Source organism: Phycodurus eques, chromosome 21 (genome assembly GCF_024500275.1).
Source record: "Phycodurus eques isolate BA_2022a chromosome 21, UOR_Pequ_1.1, whole genome shotgun sequence".
NCBI classification, from domain to species: domain Eukaryota; kingdom Metazoa; phylum Chordata; class Actinopteri; order Syngnathiformes; family Syngnathidae; genus Phycodurus; species Phycodurus eques.
Window position 1 is genome coordinate 16814651 of NC_084545.1, and position 16046 is coordinate 16830696.

The 16046-nt window shown below is 42.3% G+C and overlaps 1 protein-coding gene across 1 annotated transcript in view; it reads right to left on the reverse strand.

Moving 5' to 3' along the window:
- The window catches only part of lama1 (laminin, alpha 1), a 35312-nt gene extending 32479 nt beyond the window's left edge, over positions 1 to 2833 (reverse strand). Inside the window, exon 1 of the mRNA XM_061667078.1 lies at positions 2746 to 2833. Within this exon, the coding sequence (XP_061523062.1) occupies positions 2746 to 2800 (55 nt within the window). The 5' untranslated portion in view covers positions 2801 to 2833. The remainder of the gene's footprint in view (positions 1 to 2745) is intronic.
- Between the last annotated feature and the right edge of the window lie 13213 nt (positions 2834 to 16046).

Genomic DNA, 16046 nt, shown 5'->3' on the forward strand with positions numbered 1-16046 from the left:
CAATGGCAGAAAGTACAATCAAGCATTGTAGCCACTTTTGGCCATTGATACAACAGAATAATTTCCAAGTGGTCCACTAAACAGGCTCACATTTCATACTATGAATAAGTAAATTTGGGACAAGATCATTATTTCAGTAAGTATACTATGTATGAAATTTTTTTGCGGTTGTGTGTCAAGATTTGTTTTCCAACATAAAACATTTGCCTTGGCTCAATAAAGACTGGTAAGCATTGACTTATGTCATGGTCGGTGTTTGTGTGGATTTTTGCATTGTTTTGATTAGATGTAGTTTTGTTTCATGTTACGTCTTGTCCTCGGTCCCATGTTCATTTTTGTCTGCTCATTTGGTTCCTGTCAGCTCTGTTCCTTGTGTCAATCAATCAGTTCACTCCAGCCACAGGCGTGCCTTGTCATCTCATCAATTGTATTTAATTCCCTGCTTTCTTTCAGTCTGTCACTCAGATAATTGTTGTATTTTGTGATGTGTTATCTTATAGTGGAGAGGGTATTGTTTCCTTGTGTTTCTTTTTATTTGCATTCTCGATTTTTTTCTAGGTTGTGTGATTTAATATTTTTATTTTTCCACATGCCTTGTTTAGCTATTTGTTTTTGAAAATATGTATTTTTTATTCGTCCTGTACTTTTCTCCCTGCTTCCCTGTGCTTGTGTGCACCACTTTTGCCACCCACTCCACCATGCAAACCTGCATCCGTGACAAATTAGGAGAAACATGTCATGCACACAGTTTACATTTACTTACTGTTCAATTGTATTATGTAATAACTGTTCAATGGTATTATGTATATGGATTCAAATCATACCAGCATATAACTTAACATAGTTTGGATGTTAGGCAGTAAATGTATGTACTTTTTGGAAAATGGCTGTCATATTGAAATTTCAGTCAGCTAGAATGTTTTTCTCAAGTTCCCACACAATGAGCATTTGTGCCAATGACATTTGATATTCTCATTCAAATACGACCACTGGCACGCAGGTCCAGTTGCCTCACATTTCTTAGGCTGGGAGCTTGAATCGGGGCTTTGGCATTACTGTGTGGAGTTTGCATGTTCTCTGTGTGCTTGCGTGGGTTATTTTCATGGTACTCCGGCTTCCTCCCACATTCCAATAACATGCTTCTTAAGTTTAGTAAAACCAAATTATCCTTAGCAATAACTGTGCGTGTGTGTCTGTGTGTGAAATTTTGTTACTCAATATGTGCTCTGCAATTGACTGCTGACTGGTCCAGGGTGTCCCTAGCCTCTCGCCCAAAGTCAGCTGGGCGAGGCTCCAGGACAGGTTAGTGCGATAGAAAATGGATGGATGGGTGGAAACACCGGTGAACAACTGGTTAGAACATCTGCCTCACAGTATTGAGGACCTGTGTTCAAATCCGGCATCGCCTAGGTATACTTTGCATGCTCTACCTATGCCTGCGTGAGTGTTCTCCAGGTACTGTCCTTTCTTCTGCATAGTAGTTTAACTGAAGATGCTAAATTCCCTGTAGGTTTGAATGTCAGTGTGAGTGGTTTGATTGTTTATATGTGCCCTGCAATTAGTTGGCGACCAGTTCAGGGTGTACCCCGCCTCTTGCCCCAAGACAGCTGGGATAGGTTCCAGCGACCCTAGTGAGGAAAAGAGGTACGGAAACTGGATGGGTGTAAACCCCAAAGCCTTCAAATGTCTGAATACAAAAACGTGAGTCTAACCCTAACTGATCATTGTTGTCAAATACACTTCCAACTCATGTTTGGTTATGAAAGCCCGACAAAACTTTCAGAGGGTCAACAGTCTTGTGAGCACAGCTGTGAAGGTGTGATAGCATCAACTGGGTGGTCTCTTTCTCCCTAACACACACACACCCACCCACACACACACACACACACACACACACACACACACACTTGTGTTTGTGTGTGGGGGAGGTGGTGATTGTGAACACTAATTATCACCCACACTGATGCTGTGTGTGTTTCCCACCAGGTCACAAATGGTTTCAGAACACACATACACACACACACACAATTTGAATCAGAGTTTTGAGTCTCATAAATGTGAAATTGGGACAAAAGTGCTGTAAGATATCGAGGACAATGCCACAATGGGCAAGCAAGTGTCATACAAAGCAGCTAATGCTGCTGTGAAGGGTAGCAATTTTGTCCAGTTGTCAATGATGTCCTGTTGTGTTGCATGTGTGTGTCTAAAATAATTTGTTTATTCATGTTTGTGTACTGCTCTTATGTTATACATTATAAAGACATTTTTTAAAGTAGAAACAACAAATTAGAAACAACAAATGTTTTCCAAATGAAGCCATTGTCAAATAAATATGGTATCACAGCATATCATAGCAATCCCCCATGTGCCTAGCTTCGATACTAATTTTTATGTACATGTCTCCCATGTGACTGTGAAGGGCTACATGAGAAAACATCTCAGAGACTAAACACTGATCTCTGTGTATTGTGTCAAGGACGCACGTGTTGAAGTGCTTTTTGAACTACTGGCTGTTGCACAACTAAATAACCATTAATAACAGGAAATTCGAATTAGCACTGTTCACATGTAGCGTAATTTATCTTTTTGTTAATCATTTTGCCAATTGAACTTCCAATTAGGGTTCATAGCATGGCTACAATATACTCAAGATTCTCTTTATCAGCTATCTGATATTGACTCTAGTCACATTTGATAAACTTTTGATCACATTTGTGCATCTATGATGACGAGGAAGAGTCTCACCTCTCTGTTGGGAAGCTGTTTGCTGCATCAGCAGCAACAACACAAGCAAGCTCATTGCAAAACTTCAGCCGAGAAACTGGAAAAGACCAAGTGGAATGTGTGCCGGCTCCACTTGAAGAACGTGTTGCTGTAGAGACTGTGCTGCATTTCAATGTGATTTCATTCATTCTCTTCAGTAAGGGTGGGGGGATGGCCCGATGGGGGGAGGGGCGGACTGTACCACATACTTAGAGACTAGGGGGGGGGGGGGGGGGGGCTATTCATTTAGTAGTAGATTTTCAATCAAGTAATCCTTTATCAATTAAACATTTGCTGGTAGAAATATTCTGTTGTTATTTCATTCATATTTCTAGATCATAAAGGGTTGCCATTAAATCCTCTGTATTTGAAACCTACAAAGTGGAATAAATGATTTGCTGGTGTTTATAATATAGTAACGGGTTTCGGGTTAGGGGAATGAAACCGATTCCTAGGGTTAGTTAGGTTAGGTGAGGGGAACCGAGCCCTCCCTCTCCCGGACACAGGGACGTAATCCCCCTTCCAGGATCGGGAGGGGGGTGCACGGTGCTTCCCCCAACGCTCCCCTCCGTCCTCCCGTTCCCGTTCCTGGTGACGCGCCTGTTGGCGTTGTCGTCCATAGTGGACTTGGGTCCACTGTCCATTCCACATTTTTGTGTTTTTAATTTGTGTGTATATTTATATTTTCTCCAGTAATATTCATTTATTTATTAATTGTAATGGATTCGCCTTTGTTGTATAAATAATAATGGCTGTTTTCAATTGTGCTATTTATTAGGTTAGATCTGTATTGATAATGTATTTTTATATAATTCCCCGCTCAAAACAATTTTTTTTTATTAAACCCAAAAAAACTAAAAAAATGGCCAAATCTGAAATAGGCTGTGAATTCCGGTCCAATTCTGTGTGCCCAGACAACGTTTCGGCTCCTTGAGCCTTCCTCAGGTCTAATGGCACACAATCACAGCACAGCAGGTTCGCGATGTTCGCACTCCGGTGAACCAACTCGAACTGAGCCAAAATGAGTGCACATCCTTATATAACCTCTGCTGTCATTGTATTTACTTTTCTTTTTACACCACTAACATTTAGTGTTTCAATGTAGAAATTAACCCCATATTGGCCAAATGTTTTGTGAAGTCCATATAAATCAACGTATATCCAACAGAATGATGTCCTAACTTGACTGTCATGAACGGAACAGAGGATAGGACCCAAAAATGCACGACTCCAAAACAAATGGACAGGTTCAAAAAAGAGAGGTTTAATATACGGGCATAGGTCGGTGCACAGGCAGGCAATCCAAAAAAGGCAACAGTATCCAAAAACATGAGGCAAAAAGGCAACGTCGATAATCGGAACAGGGTCTCGTCTTACTGTGAGTCTGTGACGTGGCAACAAGGAATGCTGGAACACGACGACAAGGTACAAGGAACTGGCGATGAGAGAGAATGAGACACGAGGTTAAATACAAGGGGTAAATAGGGTGAACGAGGCACAGGTGGTGAAGATGCTCTCAGGAGCAGGTGTGTGTGAAACAGGGGGAAGACAAAAACCGGAACACACACCCATGACATTGACATACCATTGTTTTTATTAGAACACTTGATATATTATCGCTTCCTGTTTTCACTCCTCCCCAGGATCCGCGAGGCCGCCAAGACCCACAAGCTGGTGGAGCAGGAGCTGGCACACGCTGTCAACGCCAGCGCCACGGTGCTGACCGAGGAAGCTGTCCAGCCCTGAGGTAGGGGCACCAGGTGTAGTCAGATGGGTCCAGAAGGGACTACAGACGGCCTGTTGGACCCACTCAATGCACATTTGTACATGAGATGTGCGGGGACGCTGTTACGTGTCAACCCCAAACCATCCCAGAGTGCATCCATGCGAAGTACCCGTGATACAGCTTTTACAGCGCGGTGTGTTGTGTGAATTTCATACCATTTTTGTACCATATTCTGATGTACGCGGATAAAGTGAGTGCAGGGCTAGACTAATGTTACAGGACTACTTTACTGTAGTCCAGAGAACATTTGGCCTGACATGTCATGGATTTAAAAAGAAAAGTGCGCCACAATTCTGCTTTTGATGTAGCACTAACCCCAAATGTTTGACTTTAATTCCCAAAGATACATGTTTTGTAGGTTTGGGATAAATAACTCAAACCAGTGTTGTTAATTTTCAGTTTTGGAGTCTCAGCACAGCCGTGGAAATTGTCAACAGCAGCAAAGTTCTCCAGGCAGAGACAACCATGCTTCTGGATGGAAAACATCCGGTAACCTCTCTCGCCACTAGCTGCTGCCACGTTTTGGCCATCTGATCTCTCACGCACCCTTCTTCTCATCCTCCTCAGTCCGAGTTCCCTGAGGAAGAGGGGCTCTGCTTAACCCTGAACAGCCTGAGTGCTGAGCTCCACAAACTGGATGACATCCACTGGATCTGTCCACAAATCGGAATTTGGACTGGTTTTGAGCAGGTTACTTTGCTTCCCTCTAGTGGCCGGGTTAGGTAGAATTTGCAGCTGCATGGCCTGCTACTTGAAGGTGCTTTCACACAGCATTCCTTTCCCCCCCTTTCCATATTGTCCACAAATTTATTCTCCTTTCCTTTTTGAGAGCCTCACCCACCGAAATAGCCTTTGTCCTGAGAACATGCGTGGTTGCAACATGTAGGTTGCAACATTAACATAATTAGATGTCAGCGTGCCAGCTCCGATTGTTTTCAACACAAATTAGCAGGCGTAGTGATTTTTAAAAAAATGAATACCTCTCTGACATTTTCAATCCAAAAAGTACTTCATACATGATAATTGGTCCCAAAGTTGTGGCCAGTTGTTAAAGATGTACTGTTTTTAGAAGAACTTTTGTAAATCATTTTTGTGCGCACGTGTATATAGAGTACATATTGTGGGCATCGGGCCAAATTTGGTCCGTCTATCCATCCATTTTCAACACCGCTTATCCCGGTAAAGGTCGCGGGGCGCTGCGCCGGAGCCTATCCCAGCTGATTTTTGGGCGAAAGGCGGACTACGCCCTGAACTGGTCGCCAGTCAGTCGCAGGGCACATATAGACAGGGACAACCATTCGCACTCACATTCACACTGTCAGTGAGTGGGAACTGAACCCACACTGCTCGCACCAAAGTCAGGCGAGTGTACCACGACACCATCAGCGACTTACCCAAATCTGTTAAATTTCATATTTTTTCACCAATTAATACTTTTGTTCAGTCCACACGTGGGACTGTTATTCTTCCAAATGACTGAGCGTTCTAAATTGCTTGCTCTTTGATGATGCAGCGTTAATAAAGACGTAGTTATTTTGTTTTCCTGACAAGTCATGGTTTTGGACATGCAAGTATTCCACCCAACGCCAATGATATCCAACCTATAGGATACAGCGTGGTTTTTGTACGAGCGCGCATTTGGAGTTTGTAATCGCTTGTGGTCGTGCCGCTTTAGATACACGGGATGTCAAGTGTACGACTCCTGAAGCAGAATCGCCAGGCAACCGATGATCTTTTCCGGCCCCTAACCTTGACCGCCGCGAGTGAGGAGATGCTGTCCTCTCATCTGCCGGCACCCGCTGTCCTGACTGTGGCGTAGGCGGCAAGGATTAGTTGTTTTGAGTTTCCTTACTGTGCTTATTTTTTTTTTTTGAAGCGGTGTCACTAGCATTGCTCCTCCACTGGCCTGCTGTGCTAATGAAAGAGCCTATAATTATGTCATTTTGTCATAAACGGTGTCTACACGTTGCTTGTATGCAGCAGAGTACAGCCATCTTTTAGAAACAACACAATGGAAACTGCCTTCAGACTGAAATGAGACTTTTCGTGGACACCTTGTTTCTACGCCATACAACCTTCAATGACACCAGAAGCCGATGTGCAGAAATCTTGGCCGTTGAACAGAAAAGAAAAACATTGAATGTATTTGTGTGTTGAGCTGTTAATAATACTACTGATAATAATACTGATAATGATGTGCACATGCAAGGTGCTCAAGTGGTTTTGACTTTGCTTGTCGTGACCTCAACTAAAGGGGTCATGGGGGTGGTTCATGATCAGCTGACTCTGCTTTACCAGTAGTTCCCAATTGTTCTTATCGTCTTGCTCTCGTGGGTTTGCTGTCCAATCCCCCACCACCCTCCAGGTCCCCCCAACCATCCCCCCTGTGCGTTCATAAACACGATAGGATCAATCAAGAAATCAAGTTGGCCAAATGGGCAAATTTGTCGTTTGCATAAGAATGTTTAGTGTCAGCAGATGCTTGCTGTGAGGGGCATACAAAATGATAGCGCGTGCAGGAACATGCTTGTTTCCGCTCACGGTCGAGCATTGCCAAGCTCCGCTGTCGTCGGGTGCTGTTTCTGCATCCAATGTGCGCTGCTGCTTTTTTCCCTTCAAGGCTTTTGTGGTGTTGTGCCAAGTAGAGCGACACACTCCAGTGGTGTGTGCAATGTGGGGTTCATTTCAAGTTTACTGTGTCTGGGCTCGCACTTTACAGACTCCTTGATGGGGGAAATGTGCGTGTATACGCGTTTACGTCAAATTAGGCGAATAATATGATTTTTTATTTGTGAACTATTAAATATGTAATGTAAAAATGGACGCCCATCGATATGATCCATGGTTGTGGCGTCCCTGCTCCTGTGTCCACTGATGCGCTGGGCCAACGTGTTACCATGGTAACCACGTTACCCATTTGGAGCTTAAAGCCAAAGCTTAAGTAGACTCATGAATCACTTATTGATGAAGATAAAATGTTTGTGTACAATGTGTCACTTTTTGAAATTGTATCATCAACTTGTTGTGAACATATGAATGAAATGTGTATATGGGTTTTAAAAAGAAAGCTCATGTATATTTAATTTTATCAATGATTGTTTGAATGTAATTTAATGGGTTTAACAATGATTCCGCAATGCTGGGTGTTTGCACGAGTGTGTGCGTGTTGCCAGTTGTTCCGTCATGTAACAAAGATAAGCTTTGGAAATGAAAATGACTTGATGGTGTGATAAATGTGCGTCTGCTGCTGCTTCCAACGTGTCTGACTTAAAAGTAAGTTTTATTAATACCTGCATGTAAGTTTGTTCGGTTTGTATGAAAATGCTTGCCGCCGCTTCTCCCTACATACATTGTGACCAACAAAGCTGACACAATATGAAGTTGTCATTTCTCTTAATTGTTGATTAATGAAATGTTTCGAGTGAGGAGCTATAAAGGTGTTCTGTCATAAACTGACTTTGCCTCTTTTCCCAACACAACTCTGCTTTCAGCTGGACTATCGCATGACAGGCGTGCGTGTCAAATGCCTCAGTGTGTCCTGTATGTTGTTTGTGAATCCATCCAGTAAGGAATAAAGTGATTGTTGCAGTGCATTGTGCAAGTAAAGTGAAAAATACCTCCACTTGTAAATAGAAAAGTAATGCACTTATACCCAAATTGTGGCCTCATGAGAATCAATGTCAACTAATTGAACAACTATGTAAAAATTGTACTACATTTATGGCAAAAGCGGCAGAATCCAAACTTTTTGGGGAGTATTTTTTTTCTAAATTTCTTTGAAAATATAACATTCGAATGAAAGACTTCCATTTTGTGTAGTGACCCTGAACCATTCAGTTATTTCAAAAAATAAAAACTGTGATGCAAATTGTTTCATTTGCATCACAGTTTTTATTTTTTTTATTCGACAACCTTTACAGCAGACTTCGGCATCACGTGAATGACTTCAATCAAGCACGAGAAATGGAAATTTCTTAGAAATAATTAGGACTTGGTCATCTGATTGGTCGCATTTGGCACCAAAAGGTACTGCACACTAAGCTGATTGGTTAATGCAAAACATCTATTTCCGGTTTGGATCGCTTAAACGGGTGAGGTGAGTGCCGTTGCTTTCGCCTTCATTTGTTCCAGTCAAGGTAAGCACGCTGCTTCAAGCTCTCTAGCAATTAACGTTTTTTTTTTTTTTTTGCTGTGTATTGACTTATTTGAGCGTGTTTTTGACATGTTTGACTCTTGCACGCATTCGGGGTGCGATAGCGTCTTGTGAGTGATTTGACATGCGTTAATTTGTGCTTATACAGTTGAGTGAACATGCGGGGTCGCCATTTTGTAGCCCAAGGTTTGAACTTTACTCGACGGCCAGATGCATAATTGGCTTCGTGTCGTCGCTGGCTTGGGTTTTTACACTTTGCGTGAGTGGTGTCAAGGCATTTTGAGTGTTTTAGCGGTGTTGTAACGTACAATTGCCGTCGTCCTGGTGGCGGGACTGTTGCTTAAAAATGACGTCACCGCGGCAGCGCTGCTGCTTCGCGTTCGTCATTGTTTAGCAAAGTTTGAACTTTTTGTTCGACGTCCAAATGCATAAGTGGCTTCTGGCGTCGCTGGCTTGGGTTTTTACACTTTGCTTGAGTGGTGTGAAGGCGTTTTGAGTGTTTTATCGGTGTTATAACATATAATTATTCCCGTCGTCCTCGTGGCGGGACTGTCGCTTAAACATGACGTCACCGCGGCAGCGCTGCTGCTCCGCGGTCGTTATTGTGTGTAGCAAAGTTTGAACTTTGTTCGACGCCCAAATGCATAATTGGCGTCGCTGGCTTGGATTTGTACACTTTGCGTGAGTGGTGTGAATGCGTTTTGAGCGGTTTTATCAGTGTTGTAATGCACAACTTCCGTCGTCCTCGTGGCTGCAGTGTCGCTTGGATACGGCGTCAACGTGGCTGCGACGTAGTCGCCATTTTGTAGAGCAAAGTTTAAACTTTACTCGACGCCCAAATGAATAATTGACTTTGGCATCGATGGCTTGGCGTTTAACCCTTTTGCGTGTGTGGCGCAAAGCAGTTTTCGAGTGTTTACGTGGTGTTTTAGCGAGCGGTGTTGTAAATGCACAATTGCCATCGTACTCGTGGCGGGAGTGTCGCTTGAATATGACGTCGCCGCTGCTGCGACGTGGTCGCCATTTTGTTGAGCGAAGTTTGAACTTTACTCGACGGCCAAATGAGTAATGGACATGTCGTCGCTGGTCTGGCGTTTTACACTTTGCGTGTGTGGTGGGAAGCAGTTTGAGTGATTACGTGGTGTTTTAGCAGTGTTGTAGCACAATTGCCGTCGTCGTCGTGGCGGGAGTGTCGCTTGTATATGTTAACGCTGCTGCTTTTTTTTTTTTTTTTTTTGCAATGTACCTATAAATCACTGTATATCCAACCGAATGATGTACTAATTTGACATAACATTGTTTTTATTATAACACTTGATTATTAATGAGGTTTAATAGTATTTATATTGTTTATATATAGGGTTAGTTAGTTAGTGGGTTAGGTTTGGGGAACTGAACACTTCCCCACCAGGAATTGGGGGCATTGCCCCCTCTTCCTGTCGGAGAGGATGGTGCACGGTCCATCCACCCATGGTTACGCCTCCCGTAACCCTGGTTCCAATCCCTGGGGTATGTGGGCTGGCGGTCCCGCCCATAGCGGACCTCTGTCCAACCCCCACCCTCCATGATATTTGCTTCCTTTATTTGAGTTTGCCTTGGCTATTTAAGTAATCTTTATTTTTGTTGTTTCTTATTTATTAGTTTCGGTATCAATTTATAATGTATTAGAATGAAAGAAACAAAACCAAAAGTCAATAAAACAAAGTCTGCAATTCAAAGCAAAATACCTGTAACAACCTATTATGCGTGTGCCCTGACAACGTTTCGGCCTGTAAGGGCCTTCTTCAGGTCGTGGCACACTTCATTTTAACAATAGCAAAGCAGCTCTACTCTTAAGTGATGTTCACCCTCCGACATCCAAAACAAACTGAGGCTTCTAGGCATGTCCCCCTTTTTATTCTTTTGCTCTTTTTTAAAAAACATTTTAACTTGTGTTAAAAGTAACATAACTTCAAAATTAACCCTATGTTGTTATCTTTTCCTACTAAATGCATTACATAACCTATATTTTAACTGTATTTCACCATTTCAACTAAAATTTTAACTTTATTTATATATTTTAACTGTTTTAGTTTTTTAATATGTTTTATAGTTTTTATAATGTTTTTGGTTTTTTTTAATGGTATATAGTTTTTTTCATTTTAATAGGAACCCTATATACCCCTATGTATAGTTTCTATCCCTATATTCTATATTGTAATACTCTCATCTTTTTAGCAATGTAATTGTTTTTATGCATAGAATTCCTGTTAGTATGATTAAATTTAGGGCCCCCCCTGTAGTGTTAGGGTTAGGGTTAGTTAGGGTTAGGTGAGGGGTTAGGGTTAGGTTAGGGTTAGTTAGGGTTATAGGGTTAGGGTTAGGGTTAGTTAGTTAGGTTAGGTTTGGGGAACTGAACACTTCCCCACCAGGAATTGGGGGCATTGCCCCCTCTTCCTGTAGGAAAGGATGGTGCACGGTCCATCCACCCTTGGTTACGCCTCCCGTAACCCTGGTTCCAATCCCTGGGGTATGTAGGCTGGTGGCCCCGCCCATAGCGGACCTCTGTCCAACCCCCACCCTCCATGATATTTACTTCCTTAATTTGAGTTTGCCTTGGCTATTTACGTAATCTTTATTTTTGTTGTTTCTTATTTATTAGTTTCGGTATCAATTTATAATGTATTAGAATGAAAGAAACAAAACCAAACATCAATAAAACAAAAAAACAAAAAAATCCGCAATTCAAAGCAAAATACCTGTAACAACCTATTATGCGTGTGCCCTGACAACGTTTCGGCCTGTAAGGGCCTTCTTCAGGTCGTGGCACACTTTCTTTTAATAATAACAATAGCAAAGCAGCTCTACTCTTAAGTGATGTTCACCCTCCGACATCCAAAACAAACTGAGGCTTCTAGGCATGTCCCCCTTTTTTTTCCTTTTGCTCTTTTTTTAAAAAAACATTTTAACTTGTGTTAAAAGTAACATAACTTCAAAATTAACCCTATGTTGTTATCTTTTACTACTAAATGCATTACATAACCTATATTTTAACTGTATTTAACCATTTCAACTAAAATTTTAACTTTATTTATATCTTTTAACTGTTTTAGTTTTTTAATATGTTTTATAGTTTTTATAATGTTTTTGGGTTTTTTTAATGTTATATCGTTTTTTTCATTTTAATAGGAACCCTATATACCCCTATGTATAGTTTCTATCCCTATATTCTATATTGTAATACTCTCATCTTTTTAGCAATGTAATTGTTTTTATGCATAGAATTCCCGTTAGTATGATTAAATTTAGGGCCCCCCCTGTAGTGTTAAGGTTAGGGTTAGAGTAGGATGAGGGCTAGGATTCCAATTAGAGTTAGTGAGGTTAAATTTGGGGTTACCGATTAGGGTTAGGGTTAGCGTGAGATAGGGGATAGAATTCCAGTTAGGGTTAGGGTTAGGGTTAGGGTTAGAGATAGGATTCCAGTTAGAGTTAGTGAGGTTAAATTTAGGGTTCCCAGTAGGGTTAAGGTGCGAGTGGGATGCAGAATAAGATTCCAATTAGGGTTAAGTGGTTAAGTTTAGGGTCCAAGTTAGGGTTAGGGTTAGAATGGGATAGGCGTCCAATTTAGGGTTAGGGTTAGGGTTAGGGCCTACCCTGGCGTTATGGTTAGGGCTCGAATATGGGGTGAAATGTGGTATTTTCCTATGCATTTTAACGACGTTTTGAGTTCAATCCCCCAGGTTCTCGAGTTCCCAACCGAAACATCCAACGTCTTTCTATCCTTTTCCTTTCTACATCCGACCAATTTGTGTTTCTTTGTAAGCCTGCATACCGCAGGGCTTGCAATCCGTGTAATAAAAAATGTTGAACCACTGGTGTGTCAATTTCCTTTTTATTTTTTATGTTATACCTATGTTGTGTCATTCTTGTGGTAAGTGAATTTTTCGTTTCCCCCACATATTTCATCCCACATTTGTGACAAATTATCAAGTATACACAATTTGTGGAGACCGCTTCCATGAAATAGCTTGTCCTCGTACATATACGATGGAATCGTAATAGCTGCGACTTAATTATTCCTCTGAATGTGTGGGCCGGATGAAAACTTCGTTTGTGCAATAACGCATGTGTATCTGTATTTTTAAAATGTACCTTAATGTCCAACTGATGCGTCCTATAAAAATTTGGTCCTTTAAATATTGTTGTGTCCAAAAAATCAATTGAAGAATAATGCATTTCTGTTTTAACCTGTATGGATGGGTCATGCGAATTTAATGTCTCTACAAATTTTTTAAATTGTATTTTTGTACCTGTCCAAAGTCCCCAAATGTCATCCAAATATCTCAAATAAATTAATGGTTTTTGTTGGCTCTTGGCTACAGCCTCTTTCTCCCAATTTGCCATGAAAATGTTGGCATAAGCCGGGGCGAATTTCTTTCCCATTGCCGTACCTTTTATCTGTAAATAGTATTTATCATTAAATGTGAAATCATTCCTTGTTAAATTAATATCTAGTAATTGTAATAGTTCCAAATCTGGTCTTTTAGGATCGGGATATTTTTCCAAAATTCTTTTCACACACGCTATTCCCTCCGGAATAGGGATGTTGGTATACAGGTTGTCCACATCCATAGTAAAAAGGAAACAGTCTGTGGAAATGTGTAATTGTTTAATTTTTTCAATGAAATGGTAAGTATCTCTAATATAAGAATCATGCTTGGTCGACAGAGGGGTCAAATAGTACTCCAAGTATTCTGCTGTGGTGTAAGTGTCACTTCCACAATCGGAAACTATTGGTCTTCCTGGAGGTACTTGGAATGGAACCGTCCATTTCTGTGGATCCTTGTGTATTTTTGGTAAGATGTAAAAACGCCTTTCTCGCGGTTCCCCATCACCCAATAAATATTTTTGTTGTCTGGCTGTAATGCATTTCTGTTGTTTTAATTTCTTTATAATTTTTTCTACCATCGGTATTGTATCCCCATATATTGGTTTATCCAATTTCTTATAATATTCCTCATCCCCCAACTGTCGCTCTGCCTCCATAACATATTGATCCCTACTAAGTACTACCACCGCTGATCCCTTATCTGCCGGTTTAATTACTACGTGTTTTGCATGTATCAGATCTCTCAGAGCTTTAACCTCCGACTTCGTCAAGTTTGGTTTTTCCTTTATCGGAACGTAATATTTTTTAATCAAATTTATATCCTCCTCTATTAATTTTTCCACTTCTTGCGGTAATTCTCCCATCGGAGGTGACCAATCCGATGGTCCCACAAACGGGGATGGTTTCTTTCGTGCCGAATTTTTGAAAAAGGCCGCTAATTTTATTTTTCGGTGGTAGTTCTGTAAATCTAACCTAAATTGCGATCTCTGATCTTTACCGATATCTAATGTCGGTATGAAAGATAACCCTTTGCGCAAAATGTCAATCTGTGGCTTAGATAATTTAAAGTTTTTGGCCAAAACCACCACTTCCTGTGCCACCAAGGAGTCAACTCCATTACCCCCCTCCGTTTTCAGACTCCGGGGGCCTTCAGGTTTAAATGTCGCAACCAATGGGACAGCATCTCATTTGCCGTGTCCCTGGTCCAGTGGATGTCGTCCGTCTCCACCTGGAACTGGTTCTCCTCCAATAGTGGAATGAACCCTATATTCCTCTCAATGTACTCATTAAGGGATCTTAGATTTTCCTTCTCTTCTGGTGGTAGAGTCTTTGAAAAGTTCACTAGCGGAACCCAAATTTCCGCATAAGGGAATTTTATTTTCGTTGCTCGCACGCTCTTTTGCAAATCTTTGATTGCCGTCTCTTTGGATTTATTGGTCCTTGTGTTGATTCCAAATGCTAGTACTATTTTCTCCACCACCACATCCTCGGGTCCTCTTTTCCTCATTTTTTCCACCAAACACTGTCCATGTCTAAAGTGGCTTCCTGGAAAGCAGTCTATTTGTAAGTCTTTTATGTCGTGAGGAGGAATCTTACCTAGGTTTGAGTCTCCTATAATTACCCACTTCTTTGTGACCCCTAGTTTCCATCGGTGAGTTTCCTGAAGGTGTTGGGGTGCCGAGTCACTTCAAACTCCTGGAGTGCGGAATCTCCTCTGTTCTCCCTGGAGTCCTGGAAGTCCGTCCCTTCTGCCTCTTCTTCCATTTCACTCTCCCCTCTTTCATATATCTCTTCTATGTCTTCCCCCTCTTCTTCTCTATGTATCTGAATCTCATCTGCTTGTACCATCCGGTTTGTCTCCCCCTCCTCTTCCGACTCAGATTCCCAGATTACTCCGTCCTCACTTTCCCCGTCTGTTGCCCGTGGGCCTGGACTTTGTCCTATCTGGACCTCTTCATTTACACTCCCTTGGTGTGTTCTATCCCTTCTCAATTCATTCTCTACATTCTGTTCTGTCAAAACTATTCCCCTCGTGCTTCTCGCTGTCCTTGGTGCCTCCGTAGGTTCTTCCCTCCGAGGCAGTCGCACTGGGACATCTTCCCTCTGTAGCACCCCTTTGGGTTTCATTTGTGTTCTCTTCTGTACTCTAGCTTCTTGTGGCGGTTTCGCTTGGGTTGGAGGAGGGTTCTTCTGGGGTTCCCCTCTCTCGTTATCCCTGCCTTTTTCTTTCTGTACCGTCTGTGTCCCCTGGGTCAGTTGAAATGTTGCCTGAGTTTGTTGGCGAGTCTCCGCCGGGACTCTGTCCCTATCATCCATTTTGGCAATAACCAGCGCTTCTGCATGGTCCAATTCGTCTTGCGTGACTCTGGGCAGTTTCATTTTAGCCCATCGCACCGCCACCTCATAAGCCGTCTTCCAATCCGGTACGAGGAGAGGCTCCAATTCCTCTAGCAGTGCATCCAGTCCTGCTTGATAATGTTCCATTAGGATCACACATGTGGTGTGTCCCCAGTTTCTGGCATTACCCCCAATGAGCTCCTTGGTGCTCTCTGTGGGGAATGCTGGTTTCACCATATTGGTCAAGATATCTATCATCTTTGCAATCATCCTGGGTTGCGGTTTTCCGTCTCGCGGGTCCACATTTTGCAAATGGTGGACCATTTTGATGATTGCATTCAGCACTCTAACCAGTCTCCTAAATTCGGGAGTGGCTGACTGTCTCCTAACTTCCGATTGTCCCGTCCATGTTCCCTGCCCTCTTTGTGTAGGGCCTCTGTATCCCTGTCGCACCACCGCTGCATAGGAGCGGAACTGAGGACGGGTGTTCCCCCGTGACCATGGAGGATTGGGGTTACGGAAGAACCTTGGGGGAGGCGCTGGCCGGATAGGTTTGGGGAACTGAACACTTCCCCACCAGGAATTGGGGGCATTGCCCCCTCTTCCTGTAGGAAAGGATGGTGCACGGTCCATCCACC